The 25009-nt window shown below is 39.0% G+C and overlaps 3 protein-coding genes across 3 annotated transcripts; 2 read left to right on the top strand and 1 right to left on the bottom strand.

Annotated features, from left to right (window-relative positions):
- The first annotated feature begins 6193 nt into the window (after nucleotides 1-6193).
- On the top strand, nucleotides 6194-8424 carry LOC110442291. Its single transcript, XM_021485819.1, has 2 exons — nucleotides 6194-6590; nucleotides 7090-8424. The coding sequence occupies exons 1-2, from the start codon at nucleotides 6504-6506 to the stop codon at nucleotides 8422-8424; spliced, it is 1422 nt and encodes a 473-aa protein (XP_021341494.1). The 5' UTR covers nucleotides 6194-6503.
- LOC110442290 (uncharacterized PPE family protein PPE24-like) lies at nucleotides 8054-9432 on the top strand. Its single transcript, XM_021485818.1, has 2 exons — nucleotides 8054-8922; nucleotides 9139-9432. The coding sequence occupies exons 1-2, from the start codon at nucleotides 8488-8490 to the stop codon at nucleotides 9430-9432; spliced, it is 729 nt and encodes a 242-aa protein (XP_021341493.1). The 5' UTR covers nucleotides 8054-8487.
- On the bottom strand, nucleotides 9301-23542 carry LOC110442303. The gene is made up of 11 exons (XM_021485834.1): nucleotides 23427-23542; nucleotides 21791-22389; nucleotides 20763-20876; nucleotides 17984-18194; nucleotides 17523-17633; nucleotides 17033-17233; nucleotides 15490-15729; nucleotides 13755-14101; nucleotides 12539-12600; nucleotides 11505-11565; nucleotides 9301-10720 (listed from the first exon to the last, which is right to left on the bottom strand). Exons 2-11 carry the CDS (start codon nucleotides 22340-22342, stop codon nucleotides 10607-10609), a joined length of 2013 nt encoding a protein of 670 aa, XP_021341509.1. The 5' UTR covers nucleotides 22343-22389; nucleotides 23427-23542; the 3' UTR covers nucleotides 9301-10606.
- Nucleotides 23543-25009: the final 1467 nt, after the last annotated feature.

Raw genomic sequence — 25009 nt, 5'->3', positions numbered from 1 at the left:
CATATCGCAGGAATCGCCAATCTCCCATCCGACTTTGCCAGCAGGAACCCCATCGAATGTCTCGACTCTTCATGTCAGGTTTGCAAGTTTATAGCAGAAATGGAAGATTCTGTCGTCCGCGATGTATCTGTGAATGATGTTCTTGAACTGACAATCCACATGCCGTTTACCAGCCGCGCCGCATGGCTCGCAACACAACATGAGTGTCCAGACTTACGACGCGTGCACTCTCAACTCAGCCAAGGTACTCGTCCTTCTAAGAAGGCCACCAAGATCCCTGATGTCAAGCGCTACCTCAGGGACGTTGTTATAGCTTCCGACGGCCTGCTTGTCGTTAGAGACTCTCAACCGTTCCAACCTACACGCGAACGTATTGTTGTTCCACGCACGGCCCTTGATGGGTTATTGACAGCCTTGCATATCCGATTCAGCCACCCGTCTAAATATCAGACTAAGCGCCTTTTCAATAGGTACTTCTTTGCCCTGGACGTTGACAAGGCCAATACATCTGTGTCTTCTGCCTGCCATTTCTGTCAGTCTGTAAAGTCTTTTCCAAAGCACTTTCAGCCTCAGTCTTCCGTTGAGGCACCCACCTCAGTCGGAGTGACATTTGCTGCGGACGTGATGCGTCGTTACCGTCAATACATTTTAGTTTTGAGAGAGACGGTTTCATCATACACATTAGCCTCATTGATCCCTACCGAGAAGCATGACGATCTTCGAAACGCTCTCCTGATTATGTCCGCGGAGCTACGCTCATTATGCGACGGTGGCATTACCATTCGTGTTGATCCAGCTCCTGGCTTCTGCGCCCTCCAGAAAGACAAAATTCTTCTCTCCTATGGCATTCACCTTGAGATTGGGAGAGTGAAGAACACCAATAAGAACCCAGTCGCGGAGCGTGCAGTAGAGGAACTTGGGTTGGAGATTCTTCACCTATCCCCAGAGGGAGGCACTGTCTCGGCAGTCACTTTAGCCCTCGCCACTGCTCAGATGAATTCGCGGATTCGGCGTGATGGTCTCTCTTCTCGCGAACTCTGGACTCAAAGAGACCAGCTTACTGGAGAGCAGTTACCTATTATCGATCGGCAGATCATCCACAGACAGAGTTTGTCTCGTGAACAGAACCACGTACCTAGGGCCATAACCAAAGCCGGTGGGACCATGAAAATACGCCATAGTAGTATTTCCGTCGGCGACTTAGTCTTTCTCATGTGTGATAAGAACAAAACCAAAGTACACGAAAAATGTCTTGTCGTTCACATTGTCAATGATCATACGTGCCAGCTACGGAAGTTTACCAGTTCGCAGTACCGTAGTAAGGTGTACACCGTACCCATGTCGCAGTGTTACCCAGTACTACCAACAATTCTTGTGCAGTCGCCTCAGGGACCCATCAGAGGTCAAGTATCAGATGAAACTTTAGACTCTGACTCTGACGATGACCCGTGTGGCTTAATTCCCCCACGCCCTGCTCTGACATTTGGTCACCGGTCGTGTCCTCCTCAAATGCCCCCTACAGTTACTTCTCATCAGCCGCTACACCTGCAACCGGTCTTGCCAGTACCTCTTGTGTTGGCTCAGCCTCCCGCGCCTGCACAGCCTCCTGTACCTGATGCTATCATCTCCGTTCCCGATACGTCTGATCCGATGACTTCTGTTCCGCAAAGTGTGCCAGAGTCTCCACTTCGTCGATCGACCCGCTCTTGTACTACTCCTCATTTGCAAAACCAGGATTGGGACCTCAGCTGATGAAACCGTTGTGTGAACTGTGACCTTTTTTCAGTACTGCTATCATTTACTGACCTACTTTGTGTGTTATTAGTACATGTATAGACATGTATTTTGCAAAGGACAGGTTACGGGACAGATACACTGCACCCTAGTTATCGTTTTCTTATTGTATTGAGTGTTCACCTTCTTCGTTTTCATGAATACTTGTGCCATTAATATAGGATTAGTTATTATCTCAAAAGGACATATTAGAGATAAAGGCAATCACGCCAGTACGTTATTTTCTTTCTCTTATATCAAGCGGCCTCGTCACTGACTTCTAAGCGGCCCCATGCTGGGCACTTCCTCTTCCGGCTTGATTCCATTTTGTTGTAACATGTGGTTATTGTGTGTTGTGTTACATAAAGTCTTTACCATCAGAACACGGTGTCATTCCTTATTGGCGCATCGTATCCATTTTGGCCTAAACTAACTCGGTAGCATCATCTAAAAGTAGTTCACACACCTGGTCACTTACGTATTCTGATCTTATGACCAAAAGTACGCCATCAATCACATCTTATGTCGGATGTTTGGTGTGTTTTCATGGTTAACATTAAAAAGGATTTAGTCGTATTCTACTGCTACTACATCCTCGATATTCCAGGGGTTACGCTCACTTTCGCTCTCTGCATCCATGGAATCATCCTCGATATTCCAGGGGTTACACTCAGTTTCGCTATCTGCATCCATGGAATCATCCTCGATATCCAGGGGTTACGCTCACTTTCGCTCTCTACACCCCTGGAATATGTCATGGCAAAATTGAAGGCTCGGCGTGCGCCACCTTGTTGATGAGACAAGAAGACTAGTTCGATCCTTTGATGTACATCAAAAGAATCTCGCGGTCACGTAACGGTAAAAATTGAAAGGCTTTGAAAGCGGGCTTCTCTCCTTTGTAATCTTCAAAGGAGAGGTATCAGCCTATCAATTGGTCAGGTTTTTTTTACATGAGACCAATCAAACAGCTATCTTCGTGCCTTCAAATTTCATCATGACATATTCCAGGGGTGTAGAGAGCGTAAGTAAGCATAGCCCCTGGATATCGAGGATGCCATGGAATATATCATAACAAAATCGAAGGCTCAGTGTGCGCCACCTTGCAGATGAGACGAAGAAGACAAGTTTGAAAACCTTGATGTACATCGAACGAATCCCCCGTTAGCGTAACGGGAAAACTGACTTTGAAGTCGGGCGTTGCACCTCTTTTATCTTCAATGCGCAGGTGCCAACCATGTGTTTTATCAGTGTTTTTAACTGAGACCAATCTAATAGCTAGCCGCGTGCCTTCAATTTTGCCATAACATATTCCAGGGGTGCAGAGCGTAAGTGAACGTAACCTCTGGAGTATCGAGGATGCTGCTAGTAATACTTGGGTTTAGCCAGGATTCAGTACCAATGAATATATCTGGCACTATGCATTAGGTTTGGGTGTTTACGTTACTTGTTTAAGCAGATTGTAAGTCTTCATGTGTTGCCGTTTCACCCCTTACAGCTGTATATGAATCATGTGCTTAGTTTAGGATCTAAAGTTACTGCTGGTGCCACTGGAAAGACCAACAAGGGAATTGTCAAAGCTGATATTTTGAAATTTTTGGTTATGGCGGGGAAACTGTAAAAAAAAAATAGCCGAATAAGGGAGGTCATGCTGAAACTGTGGTAATCTAACCTCCGTTGCTGTAAGGGGTTTATGGCCCGGTGAGAGCAGGTACAAGATAATGCTGTAAGGGGTTTATGGCCCGGTGAGAGCAGGTACAAGATAATGCTGTAAGGGGTTTATGGCCTGGTAAGAGCAGGTACAAGATAATGCGACTTACAATGAGGCTTAGAATACATCCTCTTTTCTATGTTGGAGACATGAGTGATAAGTTCATATGCTACATTTGTTGGTATCAGCAATGACAAATATTTCCATTTGATACGTTCTTATATAAAGTACAACCTAGCTGCATAATGCCTTTTGTTCACTCAACCGAACTTTTGTAGGAATTTCGTTAAGCAGGGACGATAGTCAAAAAGTTGTTATTTTTTGGGGTTGCAGATTTGACGGCAATCATTTCTTTCATCGCTTTACATTTCAATTGATTTCTGAAACTCGCCCATCGCAATTTACCGCAACTATACAAGAAAAGGTCCAAAGACAATAGTGATGTTGTATGCTTAGCGACGGTGTAATATTGCTCTCGGCATCGATATATAACAATAGGAAGGGTGTAACCCGTATATTTTTTCCGATTTCGGCGATTTTGTGATTGTTGTCATTGGAGGCGTTGCATACCTGTACTTTGTTTATAGTAATTCCTTTATCTTTTATATGATTTGTATCTCAATTTACAGTCAGAATTTCAATCACATTTGGCTCTATGGCATCCTCGATATTCAGCGGTTACGCTCACTTTCGCTCTCTACACCCCTGGAATATGTCGTAGCAAAATTGAAGGCACGCGACTAGCTATTTGATTGGTGTCAGATAAAAAAAAAAACACCTGACCAATAACTAGGCTGAAGCTTGTCCCTTGAAGATTACAGAGGAGCGACGCCCGACTTCAAAGCGAGTAATATTTACCGTTACAAGACCGCTAGATTCTTTTGATGTACATCAAAGGATCAAACTAGTCTTCTTGCCTCATCAACAAGGTGGCGCACACTGAGCCTTCAATCTTGCTTTGACATATTCCAGGGGTTCAGAGAGCGTTATTGAGCGTAACCCCTGGATATCGAGGATGCTCCATGTCCGAATTAGACGCAACTTGGTAGAAATGACCAGAAAGGGTAGCCCTCATATGAGTTGTTATTTTTTTTTATTACAAGATGTTTGGGTTAAATAAGCTTGGGCTATCTAAATTCGTACATAACAAACAGGCCAGTCATTGCCCATGCTTATTCCAAAAGAAGAAAAAGCTGCAGACTATTCGAGTACATAAATATTACGGAATGGCTCTAACATGTAGCAAACGGACCGCATTACTAATATTGACCTAACGACCTATGTGCCATACGGGACGCTGAGTATAATTATACCAGACAAAAGAGCAAATATATTAGTTTTCTTTATTTCGCTTGTTTATTATGTATACAAATCTCATGTAAAAGGCATAAAGCATGTTGAGACTGTGTATTACATTATTTGCAGGATAATGGTTTGTAAACAAATATTCCATACACTGAGAAAAAAATACTAGACTACAGTGAAAGCATTATACAAGATTCAATTAGCTAACTTTCCTATGGGTGTAATAGCTTATGTGAGGCATTTTACTAATTTGCAAAATTTCAGTGTTTTTTTTTTATCTATATTCGGCGTACTGAGAAAAATCTTACAGCATTGTACATTATTCGATGAGCAAACTTTCCTATGAATGTAAAATATTTACTGAGGCATTGTTCTGATTTGCCCGTTTCAGTTGTTCTAGGCGAGTTAAGCATCTATATAAAATGTATATAATACTAGGCCCCGCGCAGTAATATTTCGAAGTTCGGCTAAGTAGGTATTCCTTTATCATTAAATAACACGTCAAGTTTAATCAACCGATCTACAACATCCAATTTCTTTCTCTCGTATTCCGTCTTTGCGTATTGCAGAGTTCTTCACTTGTGAGCAGGTATTGATTGTTACGTCATTGGTTTGTGCGAGAAAATTACGTCGTTTTCTCAAAAATTGATGACGTTACTCTCACAAACAAATGACGTAACAAGCAATACTTGCTCACCACAGAAGATAACTCTGCAATAAGCAAAGACGTAATAGCATCGCCTCGTAACAGACGTCCTCAATCCAACCCAAAAATATGACCCCTGGCTTTATGGATCAATATTGAAGTTTAAAACATAGTCAACACCTATGACATCGAATGAAGTTACATTCTTACAAATGTGAAAAATGTTATTTATCAATAATTTAATCTTGCTTGTAACAAGCATTTTCATTGGCTTACAAATTTATGTTATCAGCCCATAACGTAAAAAAATGACGTCGCCGTTTGTAACGTCGCTTTTAATTGGCTGATACAGCAGCACAATAATTTCTAAGAGAAAAGAGTCCATCAATAAAAGTGGATTTCCACAGGGATTGTGTAAAGTAGATTAAATTATAAGGATTAACTTGAATATATTTTTCATGTTATGGGGCTATAGCACAAAAAACCGGAGCGTCGCGGTCTATTTAGAGTACACTCCGTTTTTTTGTGCTATATATCCATAACATGAAAAATATATTCAAGTTAATCCTTAAATAACTAACAGTATGTAATATAAATACATAGTATATATTATAAATGTATAAATATGTATATATCTATTTGCAACTATACAATTCACGTTGTGAATTACGAACAATATAGATATAATATTATATAAAAAATAAAAAATAAATAACAGAATATATATGTAAATAATGTAACAATACAACGTTTTATATAAAACTGTATGCAGACATTGGAAAAGATCAAGTGTCATATTTGATTGGATAAACATTGTACATGTGAAGCAACATTCTCTTAGATGTGCGTATTCGTGTGAAATATTCGTAAGTTATGACAAATGAGATACATCTGAAGTACCTCTTTGCAAAATACATTTACTCACGTTGGTGGAGGATTTGTGAATGTACTAAAACAATGCTTTGTGTAAAGGTTTGTCTTATGGAACCAAACGCTTTCATACACAAACCTCCTACATAAACATTCTTTATAAATTTAAAGGCTATCAAATACAATCTTCCCAAAGTTACCATGTGCCACACACTATCTTCCCAAAGTTACACTTTGTCACACGACATCTTCCCGAAGTTACACTTTGTCACACACCATCTTCCCAAAGTTACACTTTGTCACACAACATCTTCCCAAAGTTACAATGTGCCACACCCCATCTTCCCGAAGTTACTTTGTCACATACCATCTTCTCACAGTTACACTTTGTCACACCCCATCTTCCCAAAGTTACAATGTGCCACACACGTCACACACCATCTTCCCAAAGTTATAATGTGCTTCACACCATCTTCCGGAAGTTACACTTTGTCACACACAATCTTCCCAAAGTTACACTTTGTCAAACACCATCTTCCCAAAGTTACACTTTGTCACACACCATCTTCCCAAAGTTACACTTTGTCACACACCTTCTTCCCAAAGTAACAATGTGCCTCACACCATCTTCCCAAGTTACAGTGTCCCAAAGTTACAATGTGCCACCGCACACCATCTTCCCGAAGTTACACTTTGTCACATACCATCTTCCCAAATTCACACTTTGTCACATACCATCTTCCCAAAGTTATAATGCGCTTCACACCATCTTCCCGAAGTTACAAAATTCACACTTTGTCACACACCATCTTCCCGAAGTTACACTTTGTCGCACACCATCTTCCCGAAGTCACACCTTGTCACACACCATCTTCCCAAAGTTACACTTTGTCACACACCATCTTCCCAAAGTTACAATGTGCCACACACCATCTTCCCAAAGCTACACTTTGTCACACACCATCTTCCCAAAGTAACAATGTGCCTCACACCATCTTCCCGAAGTTACACTTTGTCACATACCATCTTCTCAAAGTTACCCTTTGTCACACACCATCTTCCCAAAGTTATAATGTGCTTCACACCATCTTCTCAAAGTTACAATGTGCCTCACACCATCTTCCCGAAGTTACACTTTGTCACACACTTTCTTCTCAAAGTTACACTTTGTCACACACCATCATCCCAAAGTTATAATGTGCTTCACACACCATCTTCCCGAAGTTACACTTTGTCACACACAATGTTCCCAAAGTTTCAGTGTGTCACACATTATCTTCCCAAAGTTACAATGTGCCTCGCACCATCTTCCCAAGTTACAATGTGCCTCGCACCATCTTCCCAAGTTACAATGTGCCTCGCACCATCTTCCCAAGTTACAATGTGCCTCACACCATCTTCCCAAGTTACAATGTGCCTCACACCATCTTCCCAAGTTACAGTGTGCCTCACACCATCTTCCCAAGTTACAATGTGCCTCACACCATCTTCCCAAAGTTACACTTTGTCACACACCATCTTCCCAAAGTTACACTTCGTCACACAACATCTTCCCAAAGTTACAATGTGCCTCACACCATCTTCCCAAGTTACAATGTGCCTCACACCATCTTCCCAAAGTTACAATGTGCCACACACCATCTTCCCAAAGTTGCACTTTGTCTCCCGACATCTTCCAAAAGTTACAATGTGCCACACACCATCTTCCCAAAGTTACACTTTGTCTCACACCATCTTCCAAAAGGTACAATGTGCCACACACCATCTTCCCAAAGTTACACTTTGTAACACACCATCTTCCCAAAGTTACAATGTGCCACACACCATCTTCCCAAAGTTACACTTTGTCTCACACCATCTTCCAAAAGTTACAATGTGCCACACACCATCTTCCCAAAGTTACACTTTGTCTCACACCATCTTCCAAAAGTTACAATGTGCCACACACCATCTTCCCAAAGTTACACTTTGTCACACACCATCTTCCCAAAGTTACAATGTGCCACACACTATCTTCCCAAAGTTACAACGTGCCTCAAACCATCTTCCCGAAGGTACACTTTGTCACACACCATCTTCTCAAAGTTACACTTTGTCACACACCATCTTCCCAAAGTTATAATGTGCTTCACACACCATTTTCCCGAAGTTTCACTTTGTCACACACAATGTTCCCAAAGTTTCAATGTGTCACACATTATCTTCCCAAAGTTACAATGTGCCTCGCACCATCTTCCCAATTTACAATGTGCCTCACACCATCTTCCCAAGTTACAATGCGCCTCGCAACATCTTCCCAAGTTACAATGTGCCTCACACCATCTTCCCAAGTTACAATGTGCCTCACACCATCTTCCCAAGTTACAATGTGCCTCACACCATCTTCCCAAGTTACAATGTGCCTCACACCATCTTCCCAAGTTACAATGTGCCTCACACCATCTTCCCAAGTTACAATGTGCCTCACACCATCTTCCCAAGTTACAATGTGCCTCACACCATCTTCCCAAGTTACAATGTGCCTCACACCATCTTCCCAAGTTACAATGTGCCTCACACCATCTTCTTAAGTTACAATGTGCCTCACACCATCTTCCCAAAGTTACAATGTGCCACACACCATCTTCCCAAGTTACAATGTGCCTCACACCATCTTCCCGAAGTTACGCTTTGTCACATACCATCTTCTCAAAGTTACACTTTGTCACACACCAACTTCCCAAAGTTATAATGTGCTTCACACAATCTTCCGGAAGTTACACTTTGTCACACACAATCTTCCCAAATTCACACTTTGTCACACACCATCTTCCCAAAGTTACATTTTGTCACACACCATCTTCCCGAAGTTACACTTTGTCACACACCATCTTCCCAAAGTTACAATGTGCCTCACACCATCTTCCCAAGTTACAATGCGCCTCGCAACATCTTCCCAAGTTACAATGTGCCTCACACCATCTTCCTAAGTTACAATGTGCCTCACACCATCTTCCCAAGTTACAATGTGCCTCACACCATCTTCCCAAAGTTACAATGTGCCACACACTATCTTCCCAAAGTTAGAACGTGCCTCACACCATCTTCCCGAAGTTACACTTTGTCACACACCAACTTCCCAAAGTTATAATGTGCTTCACACAATCTTCCGGAAGTTACACTTTGTCACACACAATCTTCCCAAATTCACACTTTGTCACACACTATCTTCCCAAAGTTACAACGTGCCTCACACCATCTTCCCGAAGTTACACTTTGTCACACACCATCTTCTCAAAGTAACACTTTGTCACACACCATCTTCCCAAAGTTATAATGTGCTTCACACACCATCTTCCCGAAATTACACTTTGTCACACACAATCTTCCCAAAGTTTCAATGTGTCACACATTATCTTCCCAAAGTTACAATGTGCCTCGCACCATCTTCCCAATTTACAATGTGCCTCACACCATCTTCCCAAGTTACACTGTGCCTCGCACCATCTTCCCAAGTTACAATGTGCCTCGCACCATCTTCCCAAGTTACAATGTGCCTCACACCATCTTCCTAAGTTACAATGTGCCTCACACCATCTTCCCAAGTTACAGTGTGCCTCACACCATCTTCCCAAGTTACGATGTGTCACACAACATCTTCCGAAAGTTTCACTGTGTCACATACAATCCTCCCACATTCACACACTGTTACATACACTCCTTACAATAGAACTAATATGAGAAGTGAATATGGTTTTTCCTCTTTGTCAGGTAACAGATAATAAGCCTTTGATTAAAATCGTTTCCACTGTCCCGACAGACGTTGTATTTATTTAAATCCTGAACCTTTCCAACTGCTGCGCTAATTTTAATTTAATCACACATACAAAACAATTGACATTGAATTTGACGTAGACAATTCATACTTTCACCAATTGTTGCCCATATAATAAACAATATACTAACGATTATTTTAAGACGATGTTTACATGTTCCATATAAGTTACCGCCGTCATCAGGAGTCAAACTTACGGTAACTAGTATCCTGGATACTCCAGAGGTTACGCTCACTTGTATTCCCTGCACCCCGAATGCAGAGAGCGTAAGTAAGCATAACCCCTGAAGCGTCGGAAATGACCAGCATTTGCACTAAAATTGAAATGCTATCTAAAGCTCTAGACCTTTCAGTTGACTGAAGTGAAAATCATGTTTGACCTGACGGCCATAATCTTTGTTGTAAATCTAAAAAAAATCAACCGTTTTCAATCAACTGACATGGCACTGAAATCATTCAAACATATAAAGGAGGTCGTACATAAACGTCATCATACGAGATCGTCAAGTGCCTCGGTAAGGTCCGCCATTATCCTTGTTTTTAATAAAGGGTCTGATTTGTCTTTGAACAGCCTCCTACCTATAGAGTAGTAACTTTCTGGAGCCTGTAAATGTGAAACAAATGCGTGCATTATAGACTGGACAATCCGTGTGATTGGCGGTAATTGATAAAGAAACATGAATCTGTTAACATTCCTTGCGACGTAAATATTGTTGGAAAGAGGCAAGTAGTCATTCAAAGATGGTTTAACAGACACCAGTTGCACTCGATGCACTTATTGGATACTCTGTTCTGTAAATGATACTTAGTTAACCCTTTCATCCCTATATAACTTCAGTAGACTCTCCCATGCATTGATCTGGGTGAATCCATTATGGTCTACAGTGGTGAAAGGGTTATGCAATCTGGTTGGTGTTAATACCTTTTATCCAACTGAAAATTAATTTTCTAAATGAGAATATCTTTATATCTATGTCTGTCGAGGCATAGTCAGAGAGCCGTAGGGAATCTAAAGGGTATATTAGAATGCTCAGAAATTACATCATTCAGAACAATCTTTATAATTTGATTAAATATATATATATATTTATAAAAAAGAAAACCTTTCTAGGTATATGTCTTCATAAATCAAAACATTGAGAATAATCTTTATAATTTAATTTCAACATAAGAAATATATATTGATTCCTATTCATTTTTACGTATTCATAAAATGTAATGATGGTTTACAATCTTGCAATCTATGAAATCTTGAATTAAAGATTAAAACCGATCAAATGTATTCTCACTAGAGAAAGTGGTACTAAAATAAGGTTTGAATCAGGCTATTATTGCATATCTTATGGGATAGTATGACATTTGGTCTGACAGAAATATCTTCCTCTCACCTCGTCCTTCATTCTGGCAAGAAACAATATGTCCTTTGGTCTTAGAGACTCAAATCGGTCTCTGAAAAGCAAAACAAGACATCATAATTATATGATTATCCGTTCTATTCGGAATAAGATTCATCGGTTTGGTATGAATAATAAATGCAAAGTTTGTTTTGAACACAAACAGTTTTTGAAAAAAATAGTTTCCGAGCTTTCGAAAACGTCTGTTTCCTTTGTCAAGCAAGGATTAAAATGACCGGTGTCTCGACTCTTGACCGACGTAAACAACTCACTAGGCCACAATGTGCCGAGTCCGTAAAGTCAGTTGTCAGAAAATATATATATTGTGGTTTAGAGTCGAGACACCGGTCATTTCAACTCTCTGCTTGAGGAAGTAAACGTTTTCGAAAGCTCGCAAAATAACTTTTCAATTACGGTTTTGGTTCTAAAAGAACTTAGCAATTATAATAGGTGCTAAATTTACAAATACTGCAAAATGTACAGAAAACGTCAGGAAATTGTAAAAAAAAAAATGATCCTAACTAAGCTAATAAGCAATATTTCTTAGTCAAATATCCTTTATAAATTGATTTCTTATTCTGAATATTGATCAATTGATTTCTCCTCTGAGGATCATTCTGGACGAATCAAGGAAAGTCAGATATTTTTTCTAATGCTATTAAATCTGGTTCTTAATGAGATATATATATGAGAACGTGATTTAAATTATAAAAAATTATATATCATATACTATGTAAAATATATCATATACTATGCATCATACTTAATATATTACAAAAGATATCTTAAATGATTTAAGCTATTTATTTTTGATAATCCTGCCATAGATATATGTACATAAATGTAAAATTGACAGGCTATATCTTTCACGTTCACACTACTTTGTGTAATATAATTGTTCAGCATGCAATCGAAATCTCAACTTTCCACTACAAAATATCCAATAATGAAGATAACATCATACGCATATTTTTGTAGAAGATGATGACGACAGGTTTATACAGAAGTATATCCCCTACTTGTCTTACCTTGGTAGTTGGTAGTTATCGAGCCATTCCTGAAATGTCTGCTTATCAATATCTCGGAATTTCTACAAAAACAAAACAGAAAACAAAATCCATTATACAAAGATATTCGGGGTATAGTTGCATCAGTTTACATTTTTAAATCAATTTCTCGGAATTTCTTTAAAACAACATTCCTATATACAAATATATTCAGACTTCAGATTATACACCCTCGATACTCCAGGGGTTAGGCTCACTTACTCTCTCTGAACCTCTAGAACATGTCATGAACATATTGAAACCTTAGTGTGCGCCACCTTGTGGATGACTAGTTGGATCCTCTGATGCACATTATCAGAATCCTGCGGTTGGATAACGGTAAAATTAAACGCGTGCCTTCGATTTTGCTATGCCATATTCTTAGGTTGCAAAAAGAATAAATGAGCGTAAACCAAGGAGTATCTGGGATACAGGGTATAGTAACAATGGATTATATTTTTATAATGATTCCATGCACCTTTTTCTTTTATATTCCCGTCTGTATGGCAATGCTAATACAAGCTGACTACACAGATTTCTAAATCGAACAACTAATTATTGGATTATGACTCTTTACAAAATATACCTTACATATGTTTCTTTTAATGGCAAAATCGTATAATTCATTTTTCAGTTAACTTTTCATGCATGGATCATAAATCAACAGCCAAAATCTGTGAATGATCGCCAACTTTATGAGTCTGACGTCACAGCTTTGACGACGTGCAAAACACCACGCCGGTTGTTAGCGGTCGCTACAATCTGCATTAATTATATAATTGAATGTAAAGAAAAACAAATCTAAATATAGCGATATGTTTAGATAGCGGCTCCTGAAGGTTTACATGTTCAGTACTTTGATAGCCAAATGACACAATCGGGAACTGTCGGCACTTTCCGTAAACGAGAAAATTTGCCGAATGACAGCGTAGGTTCGTTTTAGGCTGCGAATATATTGAATATTAAACCTCTGTGAAATATGAGCATTTTTATATTTGTGAAGCAAATGAGGTGATACAAACACGAATTACTCAAAATAATGGTGACATGGTAATACAACATAGAGAGTGTGTACCCGAACATCAAAAAAGAGAACACTTTGCCATTGACAGTATACTGGGTCAGTGATAGAGTATACTTGACCATTGACAATATCTATCGGGCAATCGGTGTCCTTTGTATTAATACATGTAGGTACCTTTCTGGACATGTAAGTCACCCGAGATGTCTGGGATGCGATCCTGTTATTTTGGCTTGAATATGTCATTGAGGAAGATAGCTGAATGGGAGGGGGCTCTGGAACCGCACTGGTGGGAATGGCAGCTTCTGGTGATTTACGGCGGCTATCCACGCCCTCTCCTTGTCGATAAGCCAAGTGCTGGAGCTCATGGAGGAGTTTAGCCATAACAGACTTGAACGATTTCCTTCCAAAGTCATAGAAAAACGAGCCGGCCGTCATTATACCGAGCCAGCCATCAGGATCGTAGTCCTTCTCGACCTTAAGTGGAATAACTTGTTTATTTAACTTTCCAGCGTACGCCGCCTCTGAAAAGCAAGAGAAATTGACATCTTTATTATCTGCCCTTGAAGCGGAAACCACCTTTAACAGAAGTTCCATACGTAGACACTCCTAAATCCGTAAACAGAACCTAAAGATCGAAATAGTGATACGTTTCATCGACAAAGGCGTGTTAGCACACCATACAGCAAGATACGGCCACTAGGTTAATGTATATAGTCTTAAAGAAATGTATCCGGTATTTGTTTATTATGAAGACATAGAGGGCAAACACAGATTCATCAGAAGCAACAAAAACTTGGATCATGCTAAAACTTGCCATTGATCAATACTAAAGAATGTTCGGTTCCGAGGTTCTGACAAGATTCAAATGTTCTAAGCTGTAGGCTTATGAGTTCTCTACAAAGCCCTAGCATAAAATTGACCACATCCGGAATAAGAACATGAACAATTTTAACAGGCAATATTGAGGCTTCTTTAGACGACCAAAATACCATTTTTTCATCACGAGGTACATAGAGCATCCTGCAGAAGCATTTGCTATTTACCCAGATTTATGTTATTATTCATGCATTTTTACCTTTTTCTATTGGAATCTCTTGGGGCTAATTTTAGCGCCATTGAAACAAAATTTCACATACTAAAAGATACGTTTCTAAATAATGATTCGCGAGTGAAATATTTCCATACATTTGTGATGACTGGTTTTAGAGGTATAACAAACTATTTAGGTAAAATCGACCTTACTAAGCCAGATTATTTCGTACAAAAGTCATAATGTAACTTACTTTAAGGTAAGTAGTACTACTATCTTAACTAAAATAGCAAAGAAGTGGTCCACCAAGTGTGTTCTGACTTGGATTAGTCTCCCTACTATAAAGAAGATAAATACCTTCTCCAGTCAAGTTATTTATCTCTCCTATTCGTTTTGTTTCCATAGACTTTGCAGCCGATACGCTGTAAACTGAGTATTTATATATCCTAGATAGCTACATTGGTAAAGCGTAAAGAGTGATGAGTTCGACTTTTGCAGTTTATATCTTATGGTTGTCTAGCTTGTTGGTACCCTTTACCTTAAGGATCCCCGTATCACTGTCAATGACTGCATGACTATAACTTTAACAAACCAATTCTGAAAACCATACCTTGCAGAATTTTTATGAAAATTATAAAGATGAAATAAAAAAAAATCAACAAGAGTTTTCTGTATGTTAAAAATGGAACGGAGCCAGACCAGGATTCGAATCCTGGACCTCCGATCATTATACTGTCGCTTCATCGGTAGAACCCAGGCCACGTCACGCTACAATTAGGATCTAAAATGAAATTAAGGGGAAGTTACTCTATGTACGAAAAATATATTGTTTTGGGACAGGGATCCTTAAGCATCCGTATCAAAATTAACAATATTTACCTCTCCGGCAGTATTCACTCATCTTGTAGCTCCTTGACATGGCAAGAATTACGACGGCGGCATTTTCAACAGCCTCTGCCATTCTCTCGTACACGTCGCCCCTCATTCTGTCCACGTCCATCCACACCGTAAATTTATTTGCCTCCAACTCCGCCCGGATATCCTGTAAAACCTGCCTCTGCTCTCTCGAGTAACTGATCATTATATGACCTCGCGTTTTCTTGGAAAACAGTGAGGTCACTGCAAAAGAATGAAATGAACACAAAAATATATATATTTCAGTGTTTCAACACTTTAGCTGGATTGCTTTTTTTGGTTCGCATGCATTAATTTAAGTATTACAGATGATGAGGAGAGGGTATAATGACTTTCTCATAATTTTTAATTCTGTTCAAAATTTTGTTTAAATGGAACCATAGCTGATAGGCATGCATTGAGTAACAGTTTTACACACGAGGAAAAGTAAAAGGTGACTTTCTTATATTTTATTTTATTTTTGTTCAACATTTCGCCTAAATTGATTTTAACCAGCTGATAGGCATGTATTGATTTAAGTATTAAACATAGAAGGTAGAATGACATTCTTAAATTTTGTTTAAAATGTCATCTAAATGGAACCAACCCGACTTTTGGAAAATCTATTGCAAAACAAAATAAAGTTACACACCAGCAGAACCCAATTGGAAAACAACAAAACCTGCAGTACGTATGGCACATCACTGTATATTGTGACTTATAATGACCTCGATGGTGGATATTAAAAGATGACATCACATTACATTAGACAATATAAGTTTCCCTACAACCTCATTGGTTGAATCAAAATTACGTGGAGGTTGAGAATGTTTGATAACGACTCAGTGTTACTCTTTAAAAAAACGTAAGATCAATATACACTTCATGACGTCTTTTCGTTTGTAACGGCACAATGCTCTCTGCCAAATACAGTACATTTCTCTTGACGATTTTTATTTACTTACGTGCGTCTTGTTGAATGATAAAACAATAATAATAATTTCTATCTTATAAAAACAATTAGGAATTTCGTGTCGGTCAATATCGCTTTATCGGGTTCATATTTATCAATAATGGACTTTTGTTCACGTCAATCTCAGTTTTTCAGACCCATTATCCTCATACTCACCAAAATCAAAAGCATTAGTTGTTATCATTAAACAAGATGGAACATATGAATCTTTTCAGGAGGAATGCATTGCATTTGGCAGCGTTTTTCTGTGACAATACAATCGAAAGGAAATGAATAGTACACTGCTGTTTCAATAAATAGTAACACCGAAATGATATTTCAAATCTCATTTCAGACCTCCACGTCCTTATGATCCAGCCTTCGAGGATGTAGAAGAAATGAGTATCATCCAATATAACCTCTCATTCACCTCAAGCAATCCATAATTAATAAAAAATAAATAAAAAAAAAAAGAGTTAGATATCGTCCAAAATAATGTTGCCAAACATTTTGTCCACGGATATGTCCTTGTCTTATGTATATAAATGTAACTCCAATGTGCGTCCTACAACAGACCTTGTGGTCCGTAGGTTGGCGACCCTCGAAGTGGAATGGCCATGGTCCAGATCGTACCACGCGCTATCTCCCGTATCTCCTGGAATGTGCAATCTTTAGCCAGTGCAAAAAGGAGGAGGATCGTCTGTCCCTCTCCGTCCTCGATCATTGCTTTCTGTGCCCCGGGCTCGAAGGCCAGCTGACTCAGTGCCGTCACTGCCTCTGCGAAAACGAAAAGATCACTGTTACATTGTAAATAATCAAAATGAAATGACAGCAAAACACGGAAGTGAAAGCGCATTCATGCGTGATACCTTTTGTACGAGGACACCAAAAGCACTTGAGGACATAAAAGATCGATGCATGAGGAGCATAGAGTCATAATGCCTTCCAGCCAAAGAGCAACTATGTGGAAGGAGTTTTTGTCAAAAGGACAAAAGTTTGTTCTGTTTGAAAATTTCAAAAGGTTGTAAACTGTAAAACATGTAAAGATGCGTAGATTCATACCTACCAAAAAGACATATTTCTTCATTAATCCGCGCTAATTCAACAAGAGCTGGCAAAGTATGCAGGTCTACTAGAATCATCTTGTTGGCATCAAAACAGGATAACTGTCGTAGCACTGAAAAAAACAAAAGTAAGCGACATGTTTGTATGCTTAAATGGCAAGGATTAGCAATCACACAGGACGTCCGTCCTTCCGTTTACTTTTCTGTTACGGTGGTACTTTCCTCCAAACGAATGATCCATTTGTGTTTCATTTTGGTGAAGGCCATGTTTTAAAATTTACGTTTTTATCGCCGGGTGACAGTAGTGAATCCCAGGTCATAGATATTCTGTTTTCAGTTGTAGTTATAACATAATTATCACCAATTCAAGATTGTGTTTTTAAGTGCTACCAGGTCAGACATGTTGTTAATAATAAATGGTGTTCTAACGCCTAATTCTACCTCTGACGTCAGGGAAACTCACCTCGGCCACATTCGAACGAAAACCATCCGTTGTGTTGCAAGACAGGACATTTTACTGCCTCTTTAAGGTGATCTATAAATAACCTGACCCACTTGTAGTCATCATCCTTCCGAAGCACCGAGTCACTGTCTCCTTCGTCCATGATGTCGGCAATCGCGGCTACCACCATCATACCGTACTCGTTACTAAGGTCTGGGTACAGCAGGATCTCCTTAACAACGCAAAAGAACAGGTCACGTGACATTTTATCACGAAATGTGAAATGCTATTGTCATTGATGACCAAAACAATATGGTTTAAACAACAATTGCAAGACAGCAAATCTATTGAAGTACATTACACTGGAAAGTTAATAGTCGTTGACAATACGGCAAAATTTAATGTTAAATGTTAATGTCCTTGATAATAGGACGGACAACGATTTTAACAACACATCAGGTAACTCAAAAGTCTTCGACAACACCAACGGTAAACTTAATATCCCTTGACAACGCAACAGATTAATGACATATTCATTGACAAAAATCGGGTAAACTTTATATCCCTTGACAACAAGACAGGTAAACTTAATCTCCATTCACAAAACGACAGGTAAACTTAATATCCCTTGACAACAAGACAGGTAAACTTAAGTTTTATTGACAAATCTTTAAGTAAATAAACAGATCTTTGACAGCCAAACATGAATACTAAACATCCAACGTAATACAACTTAAATGACCAAACAGTATGTTGTATTCAAACAATTTTGAGAAATATCGCGTACTCGGAAAGTTTTTTTTTCTAATTGCGGTTTATAGTGAGCGTAAAGTCGAGTGTTTTTTACACTCTCGCTATGTATCCACGCTGAAATGACCAATCGGAAAATGGCTTTTATTTTGAAAATAATCATACAAATTAATAATTAATGTATCATCACATTTAAAACCATAACAATATAAAGAGGTGGTTAGGGTGTCTCGCCATAAACAAAATATCTACCAACGTCGATTGGCTGGCAATTCGGTACGCCGTTCCTTCAATGTAGTACGAGGGCCATTCAATAAATTCTGTCAGTAGAGTCAGCAATCGCATATGTGATGTATAGAGTTCGACCTTTCTTTTACAATCCTTCGAAGTATCCCCCCTTAACAGAAACGCACTTTCGCAATCGCGCTATCCGTGACGTAATCGCTACGCGGTAGTCTCCCTTTGATATACTGGCAAAGTACTGGAAGACTGCACTACCCAGATCAATCCTAGAAGCATATCGTTTCCCAAAGAGCGTTATTCTTTAGTAACGGAAACAGGAAGAAGTCAAAGGACTAAAATCTGGTGAATAAGATGGGTGGTCAATCTGTACTATCTTATCTTGCTTCAAAAATGCCTGTACAATATTGCTTTTGTGGGATGAAGCGTTGTCGTGAATTAGCGGATGACATTCAACCCTTTACTTGGACGTTATTTCACGTAGATTTTTTAACAAACTTCAGTACTTTGTCTCTGTTAAAATTGGCAGTGATAGTTTCACTTCTTTGTAAGGTATCTGAACCACACGTCTGCTAGAATTGAATAAATGGCATCAAGAACTTTATTGGCGCTTGTTATAAGTTTTGCAGTCACTGGCTTTTCTTGATTTCTCGACAAATGCTAGTTATTAATGCGCTTCTGGGTTCAAAATAATAGACCCGAGTATCATTCCCTGTAAGTAACTTATATTATTTTCTTGAGCCGCAATTACCGTACTTTTTTCAATATAGTTAAGCATATTTCATTGAACGTTTTGCCTTTTGTACAGATGTCAAAAATTGGGAGATCTATTTTCTTATATAATTTCAAGAACTTGGTCAGAATGTGATGTGTACTGCCATCTGAAATACCAATCATATAAGCTATCTCAGAAATAGTATATCGACCATCGTCCTTGATTATTGTTTTCAAAGCAGCAATGTCCTTCTTTGATGTTACATCAACTGGCCTCCATGGTCGTGTGTCCTCTTTGGTGTCAACTTTAAAATGTTTGATTTGTTTACACACATGAAACACCCCTGCAGGTGGGGAACTAGAAATAAATATACCTGCTGTTTCTCACGGCATAAATCGTAAGAAGCGACTGATGTAGGAACTCCCTGCAGAGTTGGGGATTTGTGTTTGTGACCTCTACTTAGGACACAAAGCGACCAAAATAAATCTGCTGGACCCTTTGCAATATTTGAGATATGTGTGTTTCTCTCTACTTCTAACTACTTTTCGTTCATTAGCGCCTTCCTTGGCAATACCTCACTTTTGACTTTGATGTTGAACGTTCGTCAATGTGAGGAAGGGAATGAGCTCTATCGCCATGCCAGTACATGCCAAAGTCCTTAAAAATGGTAGTTGTCATTCCCTGCTTAACGTTCAGTGTTTAGGGTACCGGCAACAACTGGTTAACCAGTTGTCAGTATAATATGACTGATGGAATAAATATCTGGCTTCCTTTGGCATGTTATTTCATTAGGGAAGCATTGGTAAGTCAGCTCAAGAATTTGAGAGGAAATACTACCTTACTGGTAAGTTAGCTTTTCCGGTGATGCATTACAACCCTTGCATGGACGACACCACGACTCCAAAAACGTCGAACATAGTCAGTAGTTGGATGGTTGCTTGGAGGCAAATACCCCAACATACCGTCTCCAGCACATATTACACACATACAATACATACAATGGAGGCGCGTCTTTAATTACCTCACATGTAGCTGTTAATTATAACAAGGTCTCTATCCAAATAAAACCAAACCAAATAATATCGGTACACTTACCTTAAGCACTTTGATGATCCCGGAGGAGCGGACAGTAGCAGTCACGGTTGTACAACACATACACGAATTATGTACTAATCCAACGAACGTGTACATGTGGTTGGCGTGTTCCGGCTGCCGACAGTATAAAAACAACACATTTATCGGAAAGTATCAATTGACAAAAAAACGTTTAGCATTAACCCGTCTACGATATGGGTTGATTAGAGGTTACCATGTGATTTTATCCTTGTATATCCTACCCCGTAACACCCGATACATCTATGTCAGCCCGAGGGCCCAGAGCCCCAAGGGTTGATATTTGTCGAGGGTTTATATGTTTCTAGGGTTGATATGGGATAGGATATGGGAATATTATTGTAGACATATAGTAAGTTTTTTTCCTCGTAAATTATGCAATCATAAATGTTAATATTTCAGAACAATATTAAAATAATTAGCCATAACACGTACATAGAGTTTATTATGGAGTGATTTGTTCCTGTCCTGAAAAAAGGTCTTTGTATACAGGCGTTTTTATAGAAAGATTAACTTAATTGACAAATGTATTAAGTAATTTTAATGTAAAGTTTATTTGCACTTATGCTCTCTGTACCCCTGAAATATGTCATGACAAATTCTAAGGCTCCGAGTGTGACACCATGGGATGAGACGAAAAGGTAGGACTATATTAATCATTTGATGTACACCATAATAATCTCGCGGTCGCTTAACGGTAAAATTGACTGGTTTTGAAGTTGTGTGTCGCTCCTCCATAATCTTCAAATGAGCGGTATCAGCCTAGCCATTGGTCGTTTTTTCAACATAAAATCAATCAAATAGCTAACCGCGTTCCTTCAATTTTACTATGACATATTCGAGGGGTGCATGGAGCAAAAGCGAGTGTAACCCCTGGAGTGTCGAGGATGGTGTATAGAGGTCATTCAGGCTCCGGACGGGTCTAATACTAAATTAGATTTCCCGTTATTTATCTAATTTATTTTATTGCATAAAGTTAAGTGCCTGCGATAAACCTGAACTTAACATACCGATAATTGGCCGCTATGCAGAGGTTTCCGCCACATTTCTAAAGCCTCTCTGATGAAGCGCAACATGCCTTTATAATCCATACACGTCCGACACACAGCGGCGGAATAGTTAGCGATGTCATTCAGAATGTCCACACACACTTTCGCCGCCTCGGACAGTGCGGGGAGATCTTTTTCGGATTTCAGTATCGTCTTGCAAAAAAATGTTATCGTCGAATTTTCTACCAATTCGTCTCCAATGATTTTACCTGTCTCAAACTTATCCTTCCTTGTTGTTGCTGTATAATATATAAGATTGTTCAGATCGCCAAGGAATTTTCTAGCGACAGAACAAAATACGCGGTTTTTATCCGGTCCGAAGTTTGGGTCCTTTATTATAGACAATAGTCTTTCCTGAGTTTTAAGAATGACTGATTTAAAAAACTCAGTGTCATTCTCGTATCTCGGAGGCTGCGTGAAAACTTTATTCTCCAATTGCGTAATATTTGAAAGCGTTCTTTTCATATTTTTTTTCTTGGCCATATACTCGTCGAGGTTGCTGCTGGATGCCATAGTTAACGGTACGTGTCGATTGTTCCAATCTAAGTCCAGGTTACCATCTGAAATTGACGTACAAAATATAATTAAAATGTTGACTGAAGTTATATACATAATGTGTCTTTTAGATTTTGATCGACTTTTAATGTCTTGTGTCTGTCTGAAAACACCTTTGACAAATGTAATCAGGCTATCGTGAATACATACATTTATGTGGTCTCATTTGCATTTGATATCGAACGTTTGACAGACGACAGAAAAAAAGGTGGATCAGGACTGGTTCTTTTTTGTCAGGTATTATAGGTTCATTTTGCGTCAGATATAAAGTGCATGCGTACTTGCATTACGTGCTTCGCAATGAGTTATACATTCTTGCGTTTTCCGAACAAAGTACCGGACTTTTCGTTTGTCAGTTTGCAGATGATGGCCAAATGTCTAGATTATCCTCGTGTAGTGTCAAACAAGTCACTCAGTCACGATATACAGCTTGATAAAATGGTGTGCGCGGAAATACATAACGCGCGGAAACCTAGGACGAGACGGATACTCTATACATTCAGCATTAAAGATATTGACAAATATTTATGTTTCCAGAATTTACGCCCTTATTAGTGGTTTTATACTTACATATTTAAGATCAATATAACCTATAATTAACTCACCGCGTAGTGTCGAGGTACTTAATGATAATATATCTATATTGGTTTGCTACCTTACGACATAGTAGTATCAGTTATCGCCCTTGGTTGTCAATGACTCTAACGTAAACAAGTAGCGACCACGATTGATCAAAGTGTTGTTTTCTTTCTACTATGCGCCTCTATTTACATATTTTGTTCAAGTATGCAGGGATTAAACCATTTTGTATAAATGTGAATACTATTTACAATAATAAATCGTGTTTGAAGAGGACCTTTCGTCATTGATTACAACGCAGTAGGCCTACGCCAGCATAAATACCGAGCATGCACATATGTGTCGACTAGACCTACGTCAATGTATCCGTATGTGAAATCGTGTGTATATATGTTATGAATATAACGGTAGCTACATGTACTCTGCATTGATTAATAGTACTTATCATACTATGATTACTTACCTTACAGTGTGTGTATCACTCTCGTTCACCTGACCTCCATCAAGTCGAGTTAAATGTCCTTACGGTCAATACGTCATGAACTCTCTCCACTGTTTATTTATGGTCTCTATAGGCTGTACGTGTAGTAACGCGTAGTAATTATAACTTCGCTATAGCTATCTATTAACTGTTTACATGTGTCCAGCCAAGCGGGCCGAACCGCGGCGGCGTGGTGATAAAATAGATATAGCCTAGATATGCCGAATCACGCAGTGTCTTGTTTATAAGGCGGATCTATATAGTTTTTAATGCTTCTTGGAAATTTGTTTTAGAAATTAAGGTATGAACCTCAGATGCATCAGACAGCACACCCCTATATACAGAGTCTACTAGCTAGTTAAGTATTACGATATACTCGGATGAAAAAGAAACATCCCCTATGGCAAGCCGTTTTAACGTTTAATAATTAATATTTCAACTTAAGGTAAGTACTTTTTCACTCAAGTGATTTTTTTTACCTTAAGTAAAATTCTTTTTCTGAAGTGAAATAGTACATAATGCAAAAAATCGTTTATTTACCTGAAGGTGAAAAGAATTTCACTTGCTACATTTAGAGCGTTTACGGTACAGTCAAAAATTCCACATCGACGTCGCCGTCATAAATCACGAGAGCCTGTGCTGCTTAATGTAACGGGAACTTATTGGACATGATCACAGGCCCCTGAAAATTAATTACTGCTATATTTGAACCTAAATTAGGGTGTTCAGAGTAATTTTACATGTTTTAGGGGTTTAGATCGACTTTCCGTAAAAATGACACCCCAATGAGTATATATACGTACGAGAAGGGCGGAAAGCTCTCGTTGTCGAAAAGTCGACCCCACCTATTTTTCCTGCATTAAAAACATTTCTTGTTAAAATATCCATTATGCACGTAAAATGTCTTCTCCTTCCGTGGATATGATCTCCGTTTCCTCCAAAATCACACGCCATTTTCGAGTTTCAAAATTTTTCGCAGTTATCGTGCCACATTTATTTTATATTAATGAGGTTGACCTTAGCCACGTGCCGAGACCCGTGGTGTGATTGGCTGTAAGAGCAGCCATATTTTCGCTAACCAACCAACACTGCATGTTTCGTCACGAGGCTGAAAACAAAATGTGAGTAGCATGGCCTTCACATTTCAGTACAGGGACAATTAAAGCGTTTCATTTAGTAATCATTTGAAATGGCTGTTAGATGAACTTTTTTAAAGCTGACCACATAAAGTATCCATAGAAAGGACATATGAGATCTATCTATCTATCTATCTATCTATATGTTATACTCCACAGAGACCAAAATGGTTTTAATGCGGAGGGGGATAAACTAAACAAATGGCAGTGAAGGTCATCGAATCCATCCTCGATACTCAAGGGGTTGCGCTTACTGCACCCCTGGAATATGTCGTAGTATTATTGAAGGAACACGGCTAGCTATTTGACTGGTCTCGGGTAAAATAAAAGCTGATAACTGTCCTTTGGAGTTTACAGAGGAGCGACACTCGACTTATTAGCCACACAATTATATCGTTACGAGACCAACAGATTAGGAAATGAATTCTT

This window comes from Mizuhopecten yessoensis, unplaced genomic scaffold (assembly GCF_002113885.1).
Source record: "Mizuhopecten yessoensis strain PY_sf001 unplaced genomic scaffold, ASM211388v2 scaffold716245, whole genome shotgun sequence".
In the NCBI taxonomy this organism is placed as follows: Eukaryota; Metazoa; Mollusca; class Bivalvia; order Pectinida; family Pectinidae; genus Mizuhopecten; species Mizuhopecten yessoensis.
Note: the sequence above shows the minus strand (reverse complement) of the source record. Positions and strands in the feature narration are given on the sequence as shown.